General features: G+C 38.9%; 3 protein-coding genes across 4 annotated transcripts; 1 reads left to right on the top strand and 2 right to left on the bottom strand.

Annotated features, from left to right (window-relative positions):
• Window positions 1-1,427: 1,427 nt before the first annotated feature.
• tdp2a (tyrosyl-DNA phosphodiesterase 2a) lies at window positions 1,428-5,385 on the bottom strand. Its single transcript, XM_079470583.1, has 7 exons — window positions 5,266-5,385; window positions 4,669-4,803; window positions 3,858-4,433; window positions 3,603-3,694; window positions 3,409-3,527; window positions 2,899-3,069; window positions 1,428-2,796 (listed from the first exon to the last, which is right to left on the bottom strand). The coding sequence occupies exons 2-7, from the start codon at window positions 4,701-4,703 to the stop codon at window positions 2,491-2,493; spliced, it is 1,299 nt and encodes a 432-aa protein (XP_079326709.1). The 5' UTR covers window positions 4,704-4,803; window positions 5,266-5,385; the 3' UTR covers window positions 1,428-2,490.
• A 1,197-nt stretch (window positions 5,386-6,582) lies between these two features.
• Window positions 6,583-15,470, top strand: kiaa0319 (KIAA0319). The gene is made up of 18 exons (XM_079470582.1): window positions 6,583-6,796; window positions 7,172-7,878; window positions 8,028-8,181; window positions 8,731-8,829; window positions 9,037-9,132; window positions 9,512-9,644; window positions 10,133-10,361; window positions 10,505-10,628; window positions 10,960-11,089; window positions 11,357-11,505; window positions 11,990-12,141; window positions 12,261-12,399; window positions 12,572-12,731; window positions 13,526-13,662; window positions 13,778-13,900; window positions 14,114-14,204; window positions 14,639-14,730; window positions 14,917-15,470. Exons 1-18 carry the CDS (start codon window positions 6,748-6,750, stop codon window positions 15,087-15,089), a joined length of 2,937 nt encoding a protein of 978 aa, XP_079326708.1. The 5' UTR covers window positions 6,583-6,747; the 3' UTR covers window positions 15,090-15,470.
• Window positions 15,471-15,516: 46 nt separating this feature from the next.
• aldh5a1 (aldehyde dehydrogenase 5 family, member A1 (succinate-semialdehyde dehydrogenase)) lies at window positions 15,517-21,122 on the bottom strand. 2 transcript variants are annotated; one of them, XM_079469505.1, is made up of 11 exons: window positions 20,954-21,122; window positions 20,220-20,462; window positions 19,710-19,793; window positions 19,368-19,538; window positions 19,137-19,253; window positions 18,392-18,535; window positions 18,169-18,312; window positions 17,573-17,731; window positions 17,273-17,436; window positions 16,926-16,984; window positions 15,517-16,686 (listed from the first exon to the last, which is right to left on the bottom strand). In XM_079469505.1, exons 1-11 carry the CDS (start codon window positions 21,050-21,052, stop codon window positions 16,475-16,477), a joined length of 1,596 nt encoding a protein of 531 aa, XP_079325631.1. In that variant the 5' UTR covers window positions 21,053-21,122; the 3' UTR covers window positions 15,517-16,474. The 2 variants fall into 2 exon arrangements, with proteins under 2 accessions (XP_079325631.1, XP_079325632.1); XM_079469506.1 differs by having other exon boundaries at window positions 20,220-20,737; window positions 20,954-21,026.
• Window positions 21,123-21,147: the final 25 nt, after the last annotated feature.

The following is a 21,147-nucleotide window of genomic DNA, read 5'->3' as shown; positions in this document are numbered from 1 at the left end:
GGTGAACTATCATTTGAATTGTAACTTGAGCACCAAAGCAAAGGCAGCAGGTAAATATTTAAGTGACATTATCTACCAGCTGGAGAACGTGTGTTAGTCCAGTCACCAGGATTTCTCCACAGGTCACCGCCATATCAGAACCCTCAACATGGTGTTCACGGCATACCAAATCCTAGAGAAAGAACAAGAGTGCCACAGTGCACAGTGGACTGCTTTCCAAAAATAGGAAAAAGTGCCACCAGCCGTTTATTGTGTGTGTGCACTATCATCCTTTTGGAACATTAGATCTCTGATTCGTCAACAAGGGTGAATTGGTCAAATGACATGTAGCTAATCAAGAACTAAAGACAGGAAAGCCCTTTGGGACATAATTACAAAAGATCAAGGTGGACAAATAGACAGGACAATTAAATGAAGCAGTCCAAACTGATAAATCAGGTTTCCGGTTGAGCTGTCGGGTGAAGGAGAAACGTATGTGTTTATTGCATCGAGCACATCATATAATTGAGCTGCCACCCTTCATCAAGTGTCTCCTTAATCACCAGCCTGTTACCTGACTATTGATACATGGTGGGGTTGTCTTCATGACAATGTCCCACTAAGAGGCAAGAAAGAGATTGTGTTTGAAAATGGCTGCTTATCAGCGTTTTATCAGCCACCAGAATTTGCCTGTTGGTCACATCACAAGTATTGTTGTCGTTGCACGGGGTTAATGTGTTTGATTTATTTATAACTCGGGATACCTGCTAACGGCGTGTTCTCCATAGTAGCTCCATGGCATAACCCATCTATTATCTTTCTGTCTGTGTTAATGGAAAGATCAACTCTGTCACTTTAAGAAAGGGTCTGGTCAAGTTTGGTATTGTGTTGTGTAGGTTGACCTTCATTCAACCTTACATTTCTCCATATTTTCTCATACCAGGAATCCTAAGAAGTCACATACAAAATATGTCATCTTACTGTAATGTTGTCTTACGTTGTATAATGTGTTATACTGTATATTTGCCTATTTTAACCTGGTTTGCAATGTTTCCCTGTGACCCCTGATGTCATTGACAAAACTGCTGAGGGGTCTGTTTTTATTCAAATGAGCCCGGCATAAAGTTTGGACACTGCAAGTGACGGACAATTGGTTGTGCCAGTGGTTCTCAATTGTTTCTGTCACTTCCCTCTTTGAAACTACACACTGCTTTTCAGAACCACTTGCATGTGCAAAACCAAGCAAGTGTGTAAGAAATAGAGCAAAGCCCAATGTCCATAACCAAAGAGCTGAGGTCAAATTTTAGAGTCACTCTTTGTTGTGAAATCAGATGTTCAGACAGCCATCTTGTATGGAAATTTGGAATGGCCAAACCTAAACGCATCGTAAACCAATCTAAATAGAATGTGTCTATATTTACTACCTATGGTTATTAATGATCAATCACAACCTTCATAGTGTTTTATTTTAAAAATGCTAGATAAAATAGTCAATACTTTATTAAAAACGTGACAGATATGGCAATTAAGAGATATGGAGATATATCAATTGCTCTCATTCCAAGATGTATTGTAATTAAGCAAATCGAGCATGACAGGTTGATCCATTCCCTGTTAGACATTTGATTAACCGCATAGACATACAGCTTTGAGAAACAATTGGGAAGTGGCAGTTTTGTCAATGTTGTATCATGCTGTTTACTGATGTAATGACTGCAATGTGTTGATTGATGCGTAATGCTTGCAGAATTTGGTTAGACTCTCTAGATAATAACAATAACACATGTCTGGCAATATAAACAAAGAAAGTAGTGTAGTAGATTCATGGCACATTCTGCACGCAGTAAATTCTTCAAGAGAGAAGAAAACGGCTAGTGGGCCCTCCTGATGCTGACTGCACTGGTAGACGGCTCATTGTTAATCTAATTCCTGAAACCTTGCCAATGACAAAGAATCATTTTTGTTGTCAGACTGGCACCTTTCAAAATTTGCATCTAACTACACCAGCACATTTCAATTCTGTTTAGCAAAGTAGGGAAGAGAATATGCTGTAAATCATTTCTGCAAATAAAACAGGGCTATATTTGCCTGTTTCTCACCAAAGAATGATTTCCTGTCCATTAATTTAGACCTGATTCCTCAGTGTCACCCATACACATTTATGTGAATAAACATATGCAGTTTAAATGGTTTATATCGATGATTTTGAAATACAAGGATCTAAAAATAGGGCCAGTAATGCTAAACCTGTGTCTATATAGTACTGATGAAAAGACAAGTCTTGACCAGCATGAACATTAATAAAATAAATACAAGTAACGTACATGGTTAAAGTTCCCTAAAGGTCGAAGCTTGAAGGGGAATAACAGGCTGTTCTTTGGGTTCCCTCTAGTGGACAAATGTATTGTAGCATTCAAATGCTTATCAAGTTTATCAGCCAAAGTTTGTTTAAAAGGTGTAATGTTCTTATGATACCGAGCCATTCCATTATCCCGGCCATGAAAACTAAAATCATTGCGTGACAGACTGTTCCTCTGCTGACCCATATACAAATGTGCAAAGGATGCCCCAGTGATCGCTAATGAAGTAATCACACTTCAGCTTCTCCAGACCAATCAGAGTCATGGTTTCAGGCTGAACCTGAGCACCTTCCGCTGCAGGCCTGAAGAAAAGTCGGTCAAATCGTAGGCGTATAGAATTAGGTATTTCTTTGTTATCATTGATGGACGTGTCCCAGGTATATCTGCTCTCTTCTGGTTCCCCCAACATCTCCCACACATCGAAGATACCATTTGGAAGCCCCCCAAGCTTTTTCACCTGTCAGAACAAACAGACAAACTTACAAACCAGATTTTGATGAAGGTCATAAGAAGGCTCTGATTTTCAAGAATATTAGGGTTTGAAAACATCACACACAACCTCCCAATCCCTTAGGTTGGTATCTCCTCCAAATATAACCGTATGGTCCCGCGGTGCCTCTTTCGTCCATTTCCAGACTCTGCGTAGCTGGTTCAAGCGTTCCTGCGAGTTAGCCTTGCAGCTTTCCAGGTGAGATGTCATAATGCACAATGGATGACCTAGAAAGCTCACCTAAACAAGAAAGCAGGAATAAGAGAAAAATTGAAACCTGGCTGTTCTGACATAAACACACCCTTCTGTGTTTTACAATTCAAATGATTTGAAACATGCAAATAATGGCATATTCCCAATCAGTCAACATTCAATTCAGATTTAAAGAAACGTTTCACTCAAAAATGTCCCTACTGTGGTTGTCAATGGTTACAAGCATTCTTCCAAATATTTTTCTCTGTGTTCTTCAGAACAAGGAAATGAATACAGACTTGGAACAACTCGAGGGTGAGTAAATGATGACACGGTTATTATTTTTGGGTGAACCTCACTTTAAGGAGCTAACAAAAACTGACTTACATTTGCTATTAGAAGATTTCTGCCCATCTCTGTGGTGGGATACTTTACAATGTTGCTCTGAAGAAATTGCACTCTGCCTTTTCTAAGCAAAATCCCAGTGAAATAGCTCTCCTGATTGCCTAAAATATATCATCAGATATTCATAAAGTTATATTTGACTGTTTGAATTCATATGAAACTTTATAAATGCCTACCTTGCACAAACTCGTAATCTTTCATGATGCTCTGTAAAAGATTAAAATAAGGAGGAATCAGCTCCTGCAACAGTACCACATCTGCACGGTACCTGCATTACAAATGACAATTCAGTAATTCATTCACAAAGTCTTCTGAAGGGTTTTTGTTGTTTCATAAATTGCCAACAAAGAGACAATAAGTAACCTAAAAAACACACATTTATACAACTTACTCTACTCTCCTACCACAATGGTAGGAAAAGGAACACTCACTTTCCTAAATGTGACAGCAGGCCTTTACTTCTGGAATAAACATTTTCCAGATCCAGACCATCTATGTTCCAGGAGATCACAGTCAGCTGGTTGCTAGTGGAATTAGACTGAAGTGCCTGTTCATCAGCAGATCCGTCATCGGTTGGAGATTTTCCCCAGTATGCCTGGTGTAAGGAAAAACTGGTCTGAAGTGTTTGGGTGGACTTCGATTCTATTGCTGGTGAATGTATCCCCTGACCCGAGGGAGTTTCAATCTGTGTTTGGACAGACTGGGATTGGGGAGACTCAGTTTGGGTCGACTGGTCGCGGGTAAATCTATCTGATCTTTGCTGTGTGCTTTTTTCTAGCTTTGACCTTCCAGACCTTTTTCTGGTCTGCTTAGACCCCTGTTGTACAGTTGATGACTGATCTTCAACTGTGATACTGGAACACACTGAATCTGTTTTCTTTTGACATGCAGCTTTTTGTCTACGTTTATACTTTTTCTTCTTTCCAGTATTTCCATTAACTTCGACGCCCACAGGACTTGAAGAATTTCCTTTAGTGCCAACAGGTGGCTCTCCTGAGCAGGTATGACTGTCAAAATGATGTCAACAGAAGCATATATTCTACATGTAGCCCACAATTATAAAAAATGCACTGTTAAGACAGATCTAAGTCAACATGACAGTGGAAACAGATAATTGTTACAGAATATTCTATTATAAACTCTTCATTATAAATACATCTAAATTACTATTTGTTTGCTGATACTAAATAAAACAAATACTAAAATGTATTTTATTTTATGTAAAAATTCTGGGATTCTTACCTTGGTAAACCTTTGTTTGATTTATCATCCATCATCAATTAGGACGATATTTTAGGACCAGTTTTGAATTTGTTCTCCCTGCTGTCTTTCCTTTGTATTCTCATTCGATTTCTGTCTTCTGAACTGGTTTTGGTCCTGCACAACAGTGATTATTATGACGTGGACGTGTAGACAAAAGATATGGTTATGCAAAGCATAGTTATATTACTAAGCGACTTTTGTGTGTCATATCATGTGGTACTGTATGTAAACGTGGCAAGACTGTAAAAAGTATCTGCCCTAATGTCAATAATATTTAACATTAGATCAAAAACCTCACGTAAACTAGCTTAGGATGTATGTGACCATATATTTATGTTAATTCATTAAATGTACCTTTACTGCCATATGTAACTTGTAAAAAAGTTCAATTAACCTCTGGTAAACTGCAGTACTGCTTTATACTGTATATGCGATCATTTTCTTTTATTTATCTATAAAATCCATTCATTTGATATCCAATGAATAACCTTTTAATGTAAAGATCTTGGTAACAACTGGGCACATTCTATCTAACATTTTCTATAGAATCGACGATCCGATTAATTGGATACTTACCGACAACTTTTCTTGTCTAAGAGAGCATTATTTCTTCAAGAGAGACCATTTTAATCTTCTTAAAACAGCTGTATAGTAAGCTTTCGATTTCCGACATGGCTCATGTCACGTGATCATTTGCTATGAAAATCCAAGACAGCCAATAAAATAATAAAACGTCTTAATAACATGACAAAACTGTCTATTTGCTTTACCGTTTAGAATGAGAAATATGCAGTGAGGAGTTAAAACAGACTTATTGAAAATTAAATACGAAAATAAATTAAACCAACAGTAAACCACGCCCACTACTGTTTGTAAGGTCAACCAAGTCTCGCAAGATCAAACAATCAGAGAGGCACCCGAATTATAAAAAGCCTTTTTGATTTATAAAAATGTATTTAGAAACATATGCCATTTTGTTATATTTACTCATTATTTTAACAACAATGGTACATGTTGTTGGCTCGATATGACAAAAGTTATAAGAACAATCGGTTTTCATTTTTATGTATCTAAAACCTTTAACATTATTCATGAAATTGAATCTTTTTTTCACAATAAACACATACTGATTCAAATGGATACCTTGTTATTCAAGATGCGCGCTTGGACAATCGTCCGCCGAAAGGTTAAATACAAAAAGGGGCATCATTTTCATTCCGCGGTAGCGATGTTTCTTGTAGAATATTATATAACTCTAAATAATAATGTTATTATGACCATTATATGAATAAGTTTGCGGTATCTGATGCGCAACATCACATGCATCGCTGATCACGTGTCTCTCTCCGCCCTGCTCGTCTCCCGACCCCCTCCCGCATACCCGCATCACAACATCACTTCGGCGACATCGGCTTTAGATCGCAATATCACGCCGGCAAAACCAAACCTTAATGTAATCACTACATCAATAGTGTTTATCATCGATATTTATCCAGCGCGAGTTCGTGATGGATGTGCAGAACCGAAGCTGGACGATGTGGAAACAAATGCGTAAATAAGCGCATCCCATCCCACTGGTACGCAGCTACACCTGACAATACACACTTATCCTTAGATAGTGTTTTAATGCTTTTTCGGTTTATTTTGCCGAAGATAAGTGATTCTAAATGATGTGGACTAGTTAATGCAATAAAGTCAGTTAATGGTTAGTGGATGCTTTTTTTTACTTACAGAACTTTACATACGGGTGAATAATAATGTTGTTGTGCTACTAACTTTCTTTATGTTTACTAATTTGAATGAGCTTTGTCATTATAAGGTACCCATAAAAGAAGTTTATCACATAACCGCATTTCAAGAGGTATCAAATCGCTCAGGGGCGGTTGCCAGGGCACCATCAGACTCCCTCACTAAATTCTTATAATTTTGTATGCTGCCAGATTTTTCTTTGTTAACCATGTGCTCAAACCTAGGTCCTGTTTGCTTACTCTGTTTTTCTCCTGAAGAGGTGTCTGAAGAGGTAATGATTCTCAGAAACCAGCCCTGTGAAAAGGCGACATGAACTTCTCACCGATTCTCTCACTTGTATCACTGTTTTGGATCAGAGGTGAGTACTTTGCAAGTCTACACTGCTGTTCGTGGTCATATCTGTCAAAGAAGCAGTGAAATAAAGCAGTAATGGACTAACTGATGTGTATTTTGCAATCCCAGATGTTGCGATATTATAGTAACAGTCTGTCTGATAAGTGCTTTATTTAGCACACTCTTATCTAAACTGACCCAAAGGGAATATCGAAGCAAAGAGTGCGTTAAGTGTTTACAATAAGTTAATCAAAGTTTGGGTTGAAGTTTTTCTTATGGAATCTTGAGCATCACACGCGTCTCCATTTCAGCGTATATTAATGAGCCATACCATGGTCTTCTTTTGTGCTAGATCTATATTAACAAATGCAAAATACATAACTGGGGTTGTTGTTGACAGCATCAGGACAGTGCTGGCAGGCGGCTACCTATTCGGAGAGTGTGGTGTCACCAGAGCTGAGGAGCAGCAGTATTTTGCACGTCCCGGAGGTGTCATCTTTGGCCCAGTGCGCAGGAGCCTGCTGTGATCTCCCGGGTTGTGACCTGGCCTGGTTTTTTGAGCGCCGCTGCTATGTGCTAAGTTGTCAGCGCAAAGAAAACTGTCAGCCGAAGCAGAGACCCAGCACTGACTCTTTCCTGGCCTTCCTGCAACGTGGGCCTGCGCATACTTTGGTTCTGCAGTCCTTAGTAAGAGGAGATTCTTTTCCTAACCACTGGCAACCTCTGCCCAGGCACAGGGGCTCTGAAGACCCCATAAAGGATCTTGCCTTGCTGGATGGAATTCAGGATTTGGACACCACCCATGCTGTGTATGCTGAGAGTTTTCGAAGTTTAGAAGACAAGAGAGTTGAAGATCGGGAGGGTGCAGCACTAGAACAGGAAGAACGCCCAGGAGTATATGAATGGCCACTTGTCCAAAGAAAAGAAGAATTCAACAAAACAGAGATAGAGAGAGTTGAGGGAGGACAGACAGCATTGCAGGACTCTCTTGAAAGCAGCACCTTGACCCTGAGTCACTTACCTGAATTGAGAAATGAAAGTAAATTGTCTGTAACTGAAGCAGAACCTACTGGTTCACACTTATCTACAACCGTGCTCAGTGTGAAGGTCAGTGTTGGTTAAAAATCTTTGTAAATGTTTTTGCACTCTGGCCACACAATCTGCCGTGGGAAATCTCTGTATATAGAACACATCATCATCTTTTTGTGCACAGACTGAGTGATAGTGTGAAAGCAATGATATTGTTTTTATTAAAGGCTGAAGAAGACCCCAAGAACATTTCATCTGTTACTGAGCCCAGCATGCTGCAAGATCTCAGCACAGAGCCCCTGAAGTTAAGGAGACTTGGAACTTTCTTTACAACTCAGACCAGCACTGAACCCACATCACAGGTGATCACAGAAGAGCCAGGTACAGCTAAACCTTATGCACAATTATAATGACAAATCACACTTTTGTCATCCTTAAAAACATGTAATATTTACTTTTGTTAAGAATGATAAAATGACATTAGTTTTTTCTTGTGTTTTTGCCAGTGAGAATTATTAAAGTGATAGTTCACCCAAAAATGAACATTCTGCCATCATAACTCACCTTTTTGTCATTTCAAACCTTTATGACTTACTTTTTGCTGCAGAACACAAAAGAAGATATTTTGAAGAAAGTTGGTAACCGACCAGCACTGGCCCCTATTCACTTCTATTATATGGACACAAAACCAAACTCGAGTGAATGGGTGCCGGTTACTAACATTATTAAAAATATCTTCTTTTGTGACCTGCGGAACAAAGTCATACAGGTTTGAAATGACCAGAAGGTGAGTAAATCATGATAGAATTGTAATTTTTTGGGCCAACTTTAGCTTTGAAAAGCACTGAAAAATGTTCAACGTGATGATTGGTGAAATGCAAATGAAAAGGTTCTTTTCACTCATTCCACTGATTTATTCTCATTATTTAGTGAGAACTCTGACTGTGTCTAATGGAGACCCCATTGAAGTGACGCTGCCTCAAAATACTGTTGAGTTTACGGCGTCAGACAATCCAGAAGACACTGCAGGTGTGTTTTAACCAAACTCAAATTCTTACCAAAGACTGAGAGCAAGACACATGAAAAATAATTCTAAATACATGTATATATATTATTGTAGTATTTTAACTATTGTTATATCATTTTTTCCCGTAACTATATTTGGTGTTTTGACATTATTTACCAAGTGCCCATGTGGCTTATACAGTATATGAATAAATTGACTTTTCTCTACAGCAGTGAATGTAAACATGCCTCCTAAAGCCATCGCAATGCCCGAAAGCCAGGATGTGTCTCTCCAGCCTGGCGCTGTTTTCATCATCAATGCCAGCCGTTTGTAGCAGCTTCTCACCATTTCTCTCTCTCTTTGCTTGTTAACCTTACTTTAAATAAAATATTTCAAACATAAAACTTATTTGACAAAGATTAATTTTTGTTATATTACAAACATATTTAGTCTTTTCAGCATTTTCTCAAATACTTTTTCCATATTAACTGCTAAATTACGAGGTAAAACAAATTCGATTTTTCTATCCCAATGTCTTGTTTTGAAAATCTTTTATTGGTTTTACTACAAACAAGTTCAATTTAGCAAGTATTTGTCAAACATACTTCAGTGGCAAAGCAAAGGAATACTGTATATTATACCTAATATACAAATTTAGTATTGAAATGTACTATTTTGCAAGCTAATATACCTGATGCTTTCTAGAAAGCTTGGATGATGCTGGGATAGTCAGTTACCTGTGGGAGAAGGTGAATGGCCCTGAATGGAAACCTGAGGGCCATGTTGACACACCTGTACTCAAGCTACACAACCTTTCACCAGGAGAATACACCTTTAGGTGAGAGCTTACATCTTGTCTTTAAAGTGATAGTTCACCCAAATATACATATTCTGTCATCGTGTGAGTCTGTGGAACACAAAAGTAGATATTTTGAGAAATGTTTTAGTTGTTTTATGTGCGTACAATGGAAGTCAAGAGTGGCCAGTGTTGTTTGGTTTCCAACATTCTTCAAATTGTCATCTTTTGTGTTCTGCAGAAAAAAGAAAGTCATACAGGTCTGATTATGATGTTTTACCTTTGGGTGTTCACTGTCTTTTTACATTTCTGTATGTATGAAACATTACACTTTATGGAATGGTGATTAGTATCTAAAGACTAATTGATGTCAGATCATGTGGTTAATTTCTCTACTTCACCTTCTACATTTTGTCGTCTCAGAAGCTGTCGTCTGCCTCTGGTGGGCGGTTCCTCTGGGGCTTTTTTAATTTCCCTTGACCTCATTAACTTAAACTCTTCTATCCTGATTTTTGCTTGGCCTACATTAGGTTGACAGTTTCTGATTCAAAAGGGCTTACTGACTCCACCACTGCCACCCTAAGGGTCAAAAGTCCAAAAGATGACCCTCCTCAGGCCAGAGTAGACCATGACCAGGTCGTCACTTTACCTCTCAACCATCTCACCCTGTGGGGCAACCAAAGCACAGATGACAATGGCATCATCAGCTTCTTATGGACTCTCCATCCCAGCAGTTTGGCCCGAGAGTTTACCATGCAGGTAGCTAGATTTACCCAAACTTAAGGGCAAATGTGTTCAACTTCCATAGGACTCTTAAGCTTTTTGATCAGTTGTATGTGTTTGTGAGTGTAGTTGATGTTTATGGTGATCCGTTGATGGTGATGATAGCTTTATGATTTCAGGGTGTGAGATCTCCCTACCTGCAGCTCTCTGACCTCCAGGAGGGTCGGTACACATTTCAGCTCACAGTTACTGACACCAGAGGTCAACAAGACTCAGACACCATCTCAGTCACGGTGCTGCCAGGTAACACACATTATATTCTAAAAGTTAAAAATTTTAAACACAAAGAAGACATTTTGAACAAAGTTGGTGACCCAACAGAGCTGGCCCCCATTCACTACTATTGTATGGACACAAAACCAATCCAAGTGGATTGGGGCCAGTTAACAACATATTTCAAAATATCTTCTTTTGTGTTCTGCAGAAGAAAGAAAGTCATACAGGTTTGAAATGACAAGAGGTTGAGCAAATGATGACATAATATTTATTTTTGCGTGAAAGATCGCACATTTGTTCAGCATGTGTTTGAAGATAAACTTCATTGGGTGTATAACATATATCTGTTGTGGGGTAGCAAATAGGGGACCAGTGTCTATTCCAGGACCAGACATGCAGTTCATTCTCCCCGTCACCACCATCACATTGAATGGCACTGGCAGCACAGATGATCAAGCTATCAGCAGCTACCAATGGGACATGCTCAGGTATCTGTACACCATCTGTACATCAGGTATCTGTACAACTACACTCACAAGGAAACTAATGGGGTCAGTTATTGACTCTTATACAAATAGTCCCATTTAAATATACATTTTCTATTTAAGTTCCTGTGCATTTTTCATAAGCTGGTCACAGGATATTAGCCTTGAGCCTAGCTTTATTCATTTTTACCTATTTGAAAGCAATTGAGTCAAATTAGTTTTTTGATAAGCATATTGATGTTCCAATGCCGCTCTCTTATAATGGTGAAGTGGCCCTCCAGGCTCAAAGATGAAGGATGCCAACAAACCAGTTGCTATAGTGATGGGCCTGAGAGCTGGGAATTACAAGTTCAGGCTGACAGTGAAAGATGAGCAGGGAGAAACAGACAGTGCAGTATTGACCGTCACCATCAAAGAGGGTGAGCAGAAAATTCATGTTACTTCATATTTGCTGTTAATTCAGTCTTAATGGAAAATTTCACCCAAAAATGAAAATTCGGTCATCATTTACGCAACACAAAAGTTGGTAACCAAACAGCATCGGCACCCATTCACGTCTAGAAAAGCAATGCAAGTCAATGGGTGACGTCACTGTTCGCTTAACAACATTCTTCAAAATATCTTCTTTGGTGTCATGCGGAAAGAAAGTCATACGTGTTTGAAATGACAAGAAGGTTTTCATTTTTGGGTGAACTATTACTTAAATGCAGATTTTCCACTCATGCTAATATATGTATAATTTGTAATGCAAAAATCATGTTAATTTAAACTTTGGGATCCAGTATATTTATCCTATGTGCATAAATTTGCTGTTTATTTTAGATATATCCCTGGATTTTGTCATCCTATTATGTTGACCATTTTTGTAAGCCATTATTATTGTGTATTTTGTTAAATTCACAGCCAAAAGCCTGCCACTAGTTGCTCATGCTAGCGGCAGCCACACCCTGAGTTTACCCAACAACTCACTTGTGCTCAGGGGCTCCGTGTCCAACAGCGGACTTGCCAATGTGTCTTTTCTTTGGGTCAGAGATGAACAGAGTCCTGCTGCAGGGGTGAGACAAATGATTCACTTACAATATCCTGATCAGTGGCTCTGTATTTTACCTGACGGTCTCTCTCTCTCTCTCTCTCTCTCTCTCTCTCTCTCTCTCTCACTGTCTTTTGAGATTAGGATGTTTTATATGGTTCAGATCACGAGGCCTTCCTTTACCTGGCCAACCTGGTGGAGGGAACATACCTGTTTCAACTCCGGATCACTGATGCCCTGGGCCGGTCAAGCACGGCCACAGCTACCATAGAAGTGCGTCCCGGTACGCGGCTAAGAGGATATTTATAATTCATTATTTATCATCATAAGAATATATAAAGAACAACTGAATGATATACATCTTTAATTTTAGTCACATCAGTTGGTACATACAGTTGTAGAGGGTATGTAAAAATGTGGGGTCTGTGTTTGATGCTGTTCATATTTGTGTGCAGATCCACGTGAGCGGGAGGAGGTGGAGCTTGAGCTGCAGGTGGGTGTGGCTCAGGTCAGTCAGCAGCAGCAGGACACAGTGGTGAGACAGCTGGCCGCTCTACTGCATGTTCTGGATTCAGACATTGCGCTGAAGGGTCTGCATGGTCAGTCAGACATCAGGTATAACACACATGCTAACACCTGGGACTTATTTTGTCTCTTTATTATTAGTTCTGATAAGGACATACATTAGTGTTTCTTCACAGCTATATGCAGCTTCGAAATAATTTTAAAGAGGAATGGTCAAAATGTAAGGAAAGCTAAACCGAGTGATTTCCCTGGAGGATGTCTACAAAATCTTACTACAAAAGAGGATCAACAACTATAATTAACTGAAAAATGTTTAATCAATGTTTGCTTTATTTTCTGTGAGTTTTTGTTTTTACAAAAAACTAATTTAAATGTTGTTTTTTTGTATATTTAAAACCTGATATTCCCTGATACGCTGTAAGTTTGACTTTTTGCCAAATAATGTCGAATGTAAATATAATGTAATGTAAAAAAGATTTAGGTTTATTCTAATCTGAGCAGGCATTAAAAATCACTTTTGGCCACTACTGTATCTAATATTGTTTTTTTAGATTGATCAAACTTCTGGGAAAATTGGGGCCTCATTTGTAGAATGTTGCTTAGAAACAGTCCTCAATTAGATTTTAGGATAATTTCTCAAAGCTTGTACGTGCGATTCATAGAACGAACGTACGCATAGAAAACAAGTGTACGCCTCTATATCGGATGTGAAGTTTATAAATAGCTAAGCACTTTTCCACGTCAAAGAGCGTTTTAAAAAATATGAACGTTGCCATGGATATTTGTGTTTTATAAATGAGGCTCCTGTGGTCCTAAAAGGCATTTATTGCAGCACACAGCGTTTAGTTGAAGCGCTTGAATATCTAGATGGTTTTTGTGTTTAGCACAGTGTTAAGGTTCTCAGTACAGGGTCCCGATGGAACAATCCCAGGCCACACACTCGCCCGGCTCCTGAGAAACCAGCTGTTACACGAGAAGACCGACTTCTTACTCTTCAAGGTCCTGCGAGTGGACACAGTCAGTGAGTTATTTTTTATTAACATGATTTTACAATATGTTCATGTACTACCAAAACCCTACAAAAGTTATCCTCTCTCACACGTCCTCTCTTTCAATCTCTTACTGAATACATGCAGTGTGCTTACTGCTCTGTTCTGGACGTGGTCAGTGTGACCCCATTACAAAGAGCTGTTCCTGTGACACCCTCTGGATGGAGAACCCCATTCGCCGTTTCCTCGACGATGGCGAGAGCAACTGCGGTACCGGAGTCTCTGTTTATCTGAATGAGACAAACGTACTGTTTTAGTTGGTGAATGCAGTTTGGATAAAGGCGAATTTAGTCTAATTTTTAACTCTCTACAAAGTTAAATTATCTACAGAATAGATATTTCTGATGGACTGCCATGTCAATGAAAAATTGTTCTGCATTCATAAATGATTGACAGCTCATCTTCTGACTCTTGTCTTTGCAGATTGGAGCGTATCGTATGTCACCATCTCTTGTTTGGTGACAGTCATGTTCTTCTTTTCTGTCAGCTGGGTTTGCATCTGCTGCTGTAAAAGGTGATAAATAATCAATTTACCAAATTGTTTAACTTAAATGGATTACATGAAATGGTCTCAGATGTTTTTCATAAAGTTTGATTTGAGCTTAAAAATGGATTAGCATCTTATGTAACTTGGTCTTGGAAGAACAGTTTGTTGAGAAATAATAGAGTTTGTATTGAATTTGGTCTTATTGGTGTATTGATGGTGTCTTAACAAATATGAGCAGTTTATTACACTCTACTAAAAGTCTGGTTCCCCTACTATTAAGTATATTGCTGTCTGGATCAAATGAGATAAATGAAATATTTTGTAATGGTATAACTCAATGAAAGCCTCCATGTCTACAAATGTAGGGTAATTGGTGTTTTGTCATTTTCTTTTCCTCTAGTCAGGTAAAAGAACTATTAGCTCAGTTCGTCTGATTTCAGTGTTTGTTTTGGTTGTTTTAGAGGTAGACGCACAAAAGTAAGGAAGAAAACCAAGTACACAATACTAGACAACATGGATGAGCAGGAGAGAATGGAGCTCCAGCCAAAGTACAGTAAGTTCCAGATATACTTATCACCAACATCCCATTATTGTTGTACCGACTGAAGACAGTTGCTTCACCCTCACCACTTTTGTTTGAGGCAGAAAAAATCGCTTGCAATGCTGCTTATTTTTACTTTGGATAAATGCATCTGCTAAATGATGGTCATCACATTCACATTTTTTGTGTCCTCTATAGACATCAAACACAAGAGCACAGAGCACAACTCCTGCCTGATGATGTCAGAATCAGAGCTGGACAGCGAACAGGAAAACATTTTCAACCACACAAGAAGCGATAAAGCCCGGAGCAGAGCCAATGTAGCGGTCCGAAACGGAGACGCTTTCAGCTTCTGCCCTGTCGAAGGTTGAGTCCCAGGTGAATGTTTGTTTTCAGGGCGGACTTGGATCCTTACATAACAACGACAGGGTGGAATATTCCACAGTGCTGATGAAACAACATCAAAAATTTTACAAAACATACAGACTATTGAATGCGATTGGTCCTATGAATTATCATTTGTTTACTGATGGATGCATTTTGACTTTGATTTTCAAGTGCCAATAGCATATTCACTTTGAATTTAGGATAAGCAGATGTTTTCTTATCTTTACAAGGAGAAATTTGTCAAGTTTTAAATGGTGAAATAAGATTGTGGCCCTATACAGAGATATTTGTAGTGGCTGTGTGTTTGTGACAACATCTGTGAGTTGACTGTCTGTAACAGAATTAAAGGTTTGTTTTTGCACTTCAGGTATTCATCTTTCTGCAAGATGAAAAGATCACTCAGTGTGTGTTAATTCAAGTTCTTTAGACATAATGTATTTTACTCAACCTTAACAGTACACAATACAATTATTTTTATATGTTTATTCATAGAGAATTACAATTTTCAACAAAATATATAAACATTAAAACTAAGGACAGATTTTTCACACTGGCACTTAGGACAACATTTGACAATGAATTAGGTTTCTTAAAACAGTTTAAACCTTGCTAGACATGACTCAACACTCACATCTACAGTATCTCAAAACGAGTTTTTTTTTAACTTTAGTCACCAACATTTCTAGAATATAAAAATAGAGCAGTCATGTCAAGTTAAACATTTTAAGAAATGCATTTACAGGAATCAGCCAAACATGTATTGTTTATTATTTTGAAGTACCTTTTTAACATCGGGCTTAATTCATGAAACACAAGCACTCATTTTCACTAATCGTTTAACACAATTTTCCAACATGTATTGTTACACATAATTGCAACAATATAAGCAAGGACTGTTTTACAGTTAAGAAATGTATAATTTCACGTTTCACGAGAAAAGCCTATTGTGCGTATTGTCATTTTAACATGTTTAGTAGAAGACCTGGCTCCGTTTTCCAGCACCACTTGTCTATACAAATACACAAACAGAGGTTTAATCTGCATGGACCTGGACACAAACAGCTGAACCAGTGTTAGATGATTATCCGGTTAAAAGTTGTATTGCTTGTTTCCCCTCCAGATCCCCACAGCAATGTTATGGCGCATCCTTAATTATAAGTCCCAGTTTATGTCCAGCAGTGCCATGAATAAGCTAAATTAATCTTATTCCCGACCTACGTTATATCAGTGAACTATAAGGTATGAAATCTTAAGGATGGCACATGTACCATTTCTTTATATGGTCAATTATTTTTTGGTTCTGCTTATTGGAACCATATGGAATGATATTCTGTCTAATTGACTTGGTACTGGACTGTAATACTTGCGTTCAAGAAGCAAGTCCTCCAAAACATATGTACTTTATATCCAGGTATTCGTCCACACCGTATATGGAACCCTCTCTGCCCAGTCCGGACTGTTTTACTCCACCAAAGGGTGCTTCTGGGCTGGAGATCATACCTTCGTTGACCCCGACCATGCCCACTTCCATCTCCTCAGCCACTCGCCAGATCTGACCGATGTCTCTGGAGTAAAAATAACCTGTTGAAATAGAAGAACATGTGTGGAACATGTATTGAGCTAAAAGCCATAAACTGAAAGCTGCTTCACATACAGTATGTATGTATGGTCCAGTACGCAGCTCTTTTTGCCTTATTTACTCATTACAAAATGTTCTAAAAATTCTTATAATAAATGATGAACAGTGGTCAAGGTCAAGACTATCATACCAATAAAAAAATCTAAATTTACAGTGTACGTTAGAAAATCATAATGCACACCTGCTAAACCAACTTGTGAAGCATTGGCGATGTCAAGTGCCTCCTGTTCCGTGTTGAACCTGGTGAAGAAAAAAAAACTGTCAGCATCTGGAGGAGAGCTCAACCACACAGAATAATTATTCAGACATACAATTATCAGTTACTTTTTTTTGACGTAGACACCCAGGGTTTTACAGATAAATTCCAAATCAAATCTCATATACCATTGGGTTATAGTATTCTATGCACTACAGGTTAGTTTTAACTTTGTCAAAATAATATAAATCTCTGATTTAGAGGCCAAGTCAGTTGTCAAATCATGCAGATTATGCAGCGATATGAAAATATATGATAAATTAAACACTCACTTAACGACAGGAACAAGGGGTCCAAAGGTCTCCTCTCGCATGCAGAGCATATCAGTGGTGACTTTGGACAGTAGGGTGGGCTGCATAAAGGAACCATTCAGTCTCTTCCCACCTCTAACTATAACAGCCCCCTGAGACACAGCATCTGCAATCTGGCTCTCCACCTACAACAAACAAATGCTGATAAGCACCATTCATCTGAACTCTGTGTGTGTGTGTGTGTGTGTGTGTGTACATTTTCAATAATATAAGAGTGTGTTTGCATTTTCAGTGAGTGTATTTAATATCATTGTGAAGCACCTTCTCTGCTGCACGGACATTGATGAGCGGTCCCTGCGTAGTGGTGGGCTCCAAACCGTGTCCGACCCTCAGCTCCAGGTCCATGGCTTTTCCTAGCTTCTCCACGAATGAGTCATGGATCCCACTCTGAACCAGAAAGCGGTTGGAACAGACACAGGTCTAGGACAGAGACAGGTACAAGATATTGCTTCTATATCTCCTTGTAACTCGAAGGGATAGTTCAACCAAAAATTTTAATTCTGTCATCATTTACTCACCATCGAGTTCCAAATCTGAATAAAGTTCTCTGTTCTGATGAACACAGAGAAAACTATTTGGAGAATGCTTATAACCAAACAGATTTCGCCCCCCATTGACTCCCTTAGTAGGAAAAAATACTTCATAATTTTTTTGTTCTATTGAATGTGAGTAAATGATGACAGAATTTTTGGGTGCACAATAATCCCTATGATATACTGGATGAAATTATTAGTCCCCCTTGAGTACACTTCATGCATCAATAATTGTTTGCTATGAATTATGAGACTTCACCAACAGTGTTATAGACAGAATCCAGCAAAACAATTTTGGTTATACTGATTTAAAAGAACACTCACCTGGCCTGAGTTCCTGAATTTGGAGGCCATGGCCCCTGCCACAGCTTTGTCTACATCAGCGCTGTCAAACACAATGAAGGGGGCGTGACCACCCAGCTCCATGGACACCCTTTTGACAGTTCCTGCTGCATGTTTAAGAAGTATCTGCAAAATATTTCGAATGTTTTCCTTAAAGGACTGTTTATGCAAAAATCTTTATTCTTACGCTAGGTGTATTTTTTACCTTGCCAGTGGCTGTGGAGCCAGTGAATGAGATTTTGGCCACCAGAGGGTCAGTGCAGAGCACCTCTCCCACAGCAGGAGTCTTTTCTCTTGAGCAAGGAACAACATTAATCACCCCTGGAGGAATTCCAGCCTGAACTGAAAGCTAAGTAAAATACAAAATACATAATGTATCATTTGTGTGCGACCCTGGATCACAAAACCTTACGTATATAGCATGGGAACATTTTTAGTAATAGCCAAAAATACATTGTATGGGTCTTTTATGCCAAAAGTCGGTATTAGGTAAAGATCATTTCCACAAAGAATACTTGTAAATTTTCTACCCAAAATATTTAAAAACATTATTTTGGTAAGTGGATGTCCTGCTTTAGTGCCTCTGATGAACAACTTCAAAGGCAATTTTCTAAATATTACGATTTTATTTTGCACCCTCAGATTACAGGGTTTTAAACGGTTGTATCTCTGCCAGATCCTCCTAACAACCCATAACCATCAATAGAAAGCTCAATTAATCAGCTTTAGTAAAATTCTCAATTGTAAAAAATTGACCTATAAGACATCAACATTTTTGTTCTATTTATAATAATTCCACTTACAAAATTTCCATTTCATTTCATTACAACCTTGTCTGGAATTAAATTGGAATTTCAAAAGAAATGATCAGATTCGTGTGAACATTACACTTCAACTATGACGTCGAATTTAAAATAGTTACACAGACTGTTATTAAAAGAGAGACTGACCTCAGCAAGTGCTAGTGCAGAAAGAGGCGTGTCTTCAGCTGGCTTCACTACTACAGTGCAGCCCACCGCTAAGGCAGCACCCACCTTCCTGGTTATCATGGCACTGGGGAAATTCCACTGTATGAAGGGAAAAGTTTGCAGCCTTAGTTTTCTCATTTGATCTGAAGTTACTACAGTTTGATGATGTCATGCAGCTTGATGATGTCATCGAAATGAAGGTTGAGCTCTCACAGGAGTAATGATAGAAGCCACTCCCACTGGCTGTTTGAGTATTAAGATCTTGCGGTCCTTGGCTGGTGGTGCCACAATGTCCCCATAGACCCGTCTTGCCTCCTCAGAAAACCACTCAACAAAGGCGGCAGAGTACGCAATTTCTCCAAGAGACTCCTTTATAGGCTTCCCCTATATACACATTAAAAAAAAGAACTTGCATAAAACTTTCTGACCTTAATAAAGTTGATCAAATCAGGAATGCACTATAGTGATTATAAACTGTATTATTCGTAAAACAACTTATTTAACTAAAATAAATATTTAAAATGATCTATGTATGAAACGAATCAGTGTACATACACATTCTGCTGTGATCAGCTTGGCAAGATCTTCCTTGTGCAGAGTGATCAGATCAAACCATTTTCGCAACAAAATGCTTCTTTCCTGCAAAATCATACATATGTAATGATTATTATAATGCACAACACATGACCCAGAAGTGTTTTTTGTACCATATGTACCAGGCTAAACAATCCTGCAATAGAAACCATTACAGAAATTGAATTATAATGGATGCATTGATTATAATAGCCTCTACTGGTTATGTGTTGGCTTCTATTGTTATTTGTTGGATAAGTAAGGTTTAAATGATAAACAGCTGATGGTTCATACTGCTTTGTAATGGAAACCATCAGAATGTGTGGTTCTTTTTCCAAAGCAGATAAATCTCTTATTAAAAACAACATTGTACATTTGATTACCTTTGTACAGTTCTGTATTAATCTGCAATAACCTCCATGTCAGCCTATCCACCTGCAGATCGCATGAAATGCCATCTTGCGAGCTACAGTCCTGACATAATAAACTCACCTTAGCCGTGTGGTTCTTCCACAGGTGAAACGCTTTGTATGCAGCACTGACAGCGTCCTGGGCTTCTCTCGTACCGCAGTCTGATACTTTTGCGACCTCTTCTCCAGTGGCTGGATCTAACACGGGGAACGTGGATGCAGCTGACACCCAGCGCCCGTCTATGAAGCCTTCAGTCCGGAGAAGCCGCGCTGAAATGTCGAGGCTGTACCGTCGCTGCAGCATACTGGGTAGGCCGGAGAAGATCTGCCGAACAAAACACCGACCTCCTGACAGATACAAATTCGCCATGGCGGGTACTGACACGTCTCGTACTATTAAGGCTAATGTGAAGCCTTTATACGAGACGAGTCTGTCTGCAGCTCCTCGCTTGCAGGTCTAACGAACAAGCAGAGCCAAAGGGAGGTCTCTTGCAGCTGTGCAGATTGAACGGCGTATGACATCACAGTACCGCGAGAGCAGACTGCTCGGTGTGATTTCGAATCGCTCTCGCGGTGCTTCGATTTCATGCGCTAATCGGTCTGGGGCAAGCATAAAAAACGAACACAACTAATATTTGACAACCTCGACAATATGACAAACAATAGAAAAATACAGCCTAATTATTTCCGTTTGAAATACAGCGTAACGCTTTTCGGATCATATAGCGGAATTTGATGCTGAATTTTACAGTAAATTATGTTTATTGGATTGCTTGACTTGTAAACATGTTACATAACCGTTTGCACTTCACTCACTTCAGAAATCCGGTCGTACTCCGGGGACAGCAGCAATGAGAGGCAGGTCGGAGAAATAAGCCTGACAAAAAGTAGGGGATGTGCCGAACGGTTTCCCATTGGTCAAAGGTGCTTTTCTTGCCAACTGAGCTGACCAATCAGCGTTAATCCCACGCATAATAATGATTTAGAATCTCATAATAATGTCTTCATAA

This window comes from Barbatula barbatula, assembly GCF_947034865.1.
Source record: "Barbatula barbatula genome assembly, chromosome: 12".
Lineage (NCBI taxonomy): Eukaryota > Metazoa > Chordata > Actinopteri > Cypriniformes > Nemacheilidae > Barbatula > Barbatula barbatula.
Note: the sequence above shows the minus strand (reverse complement) of the source record. Positions and strands in the feature narration are given on the sequence as shown.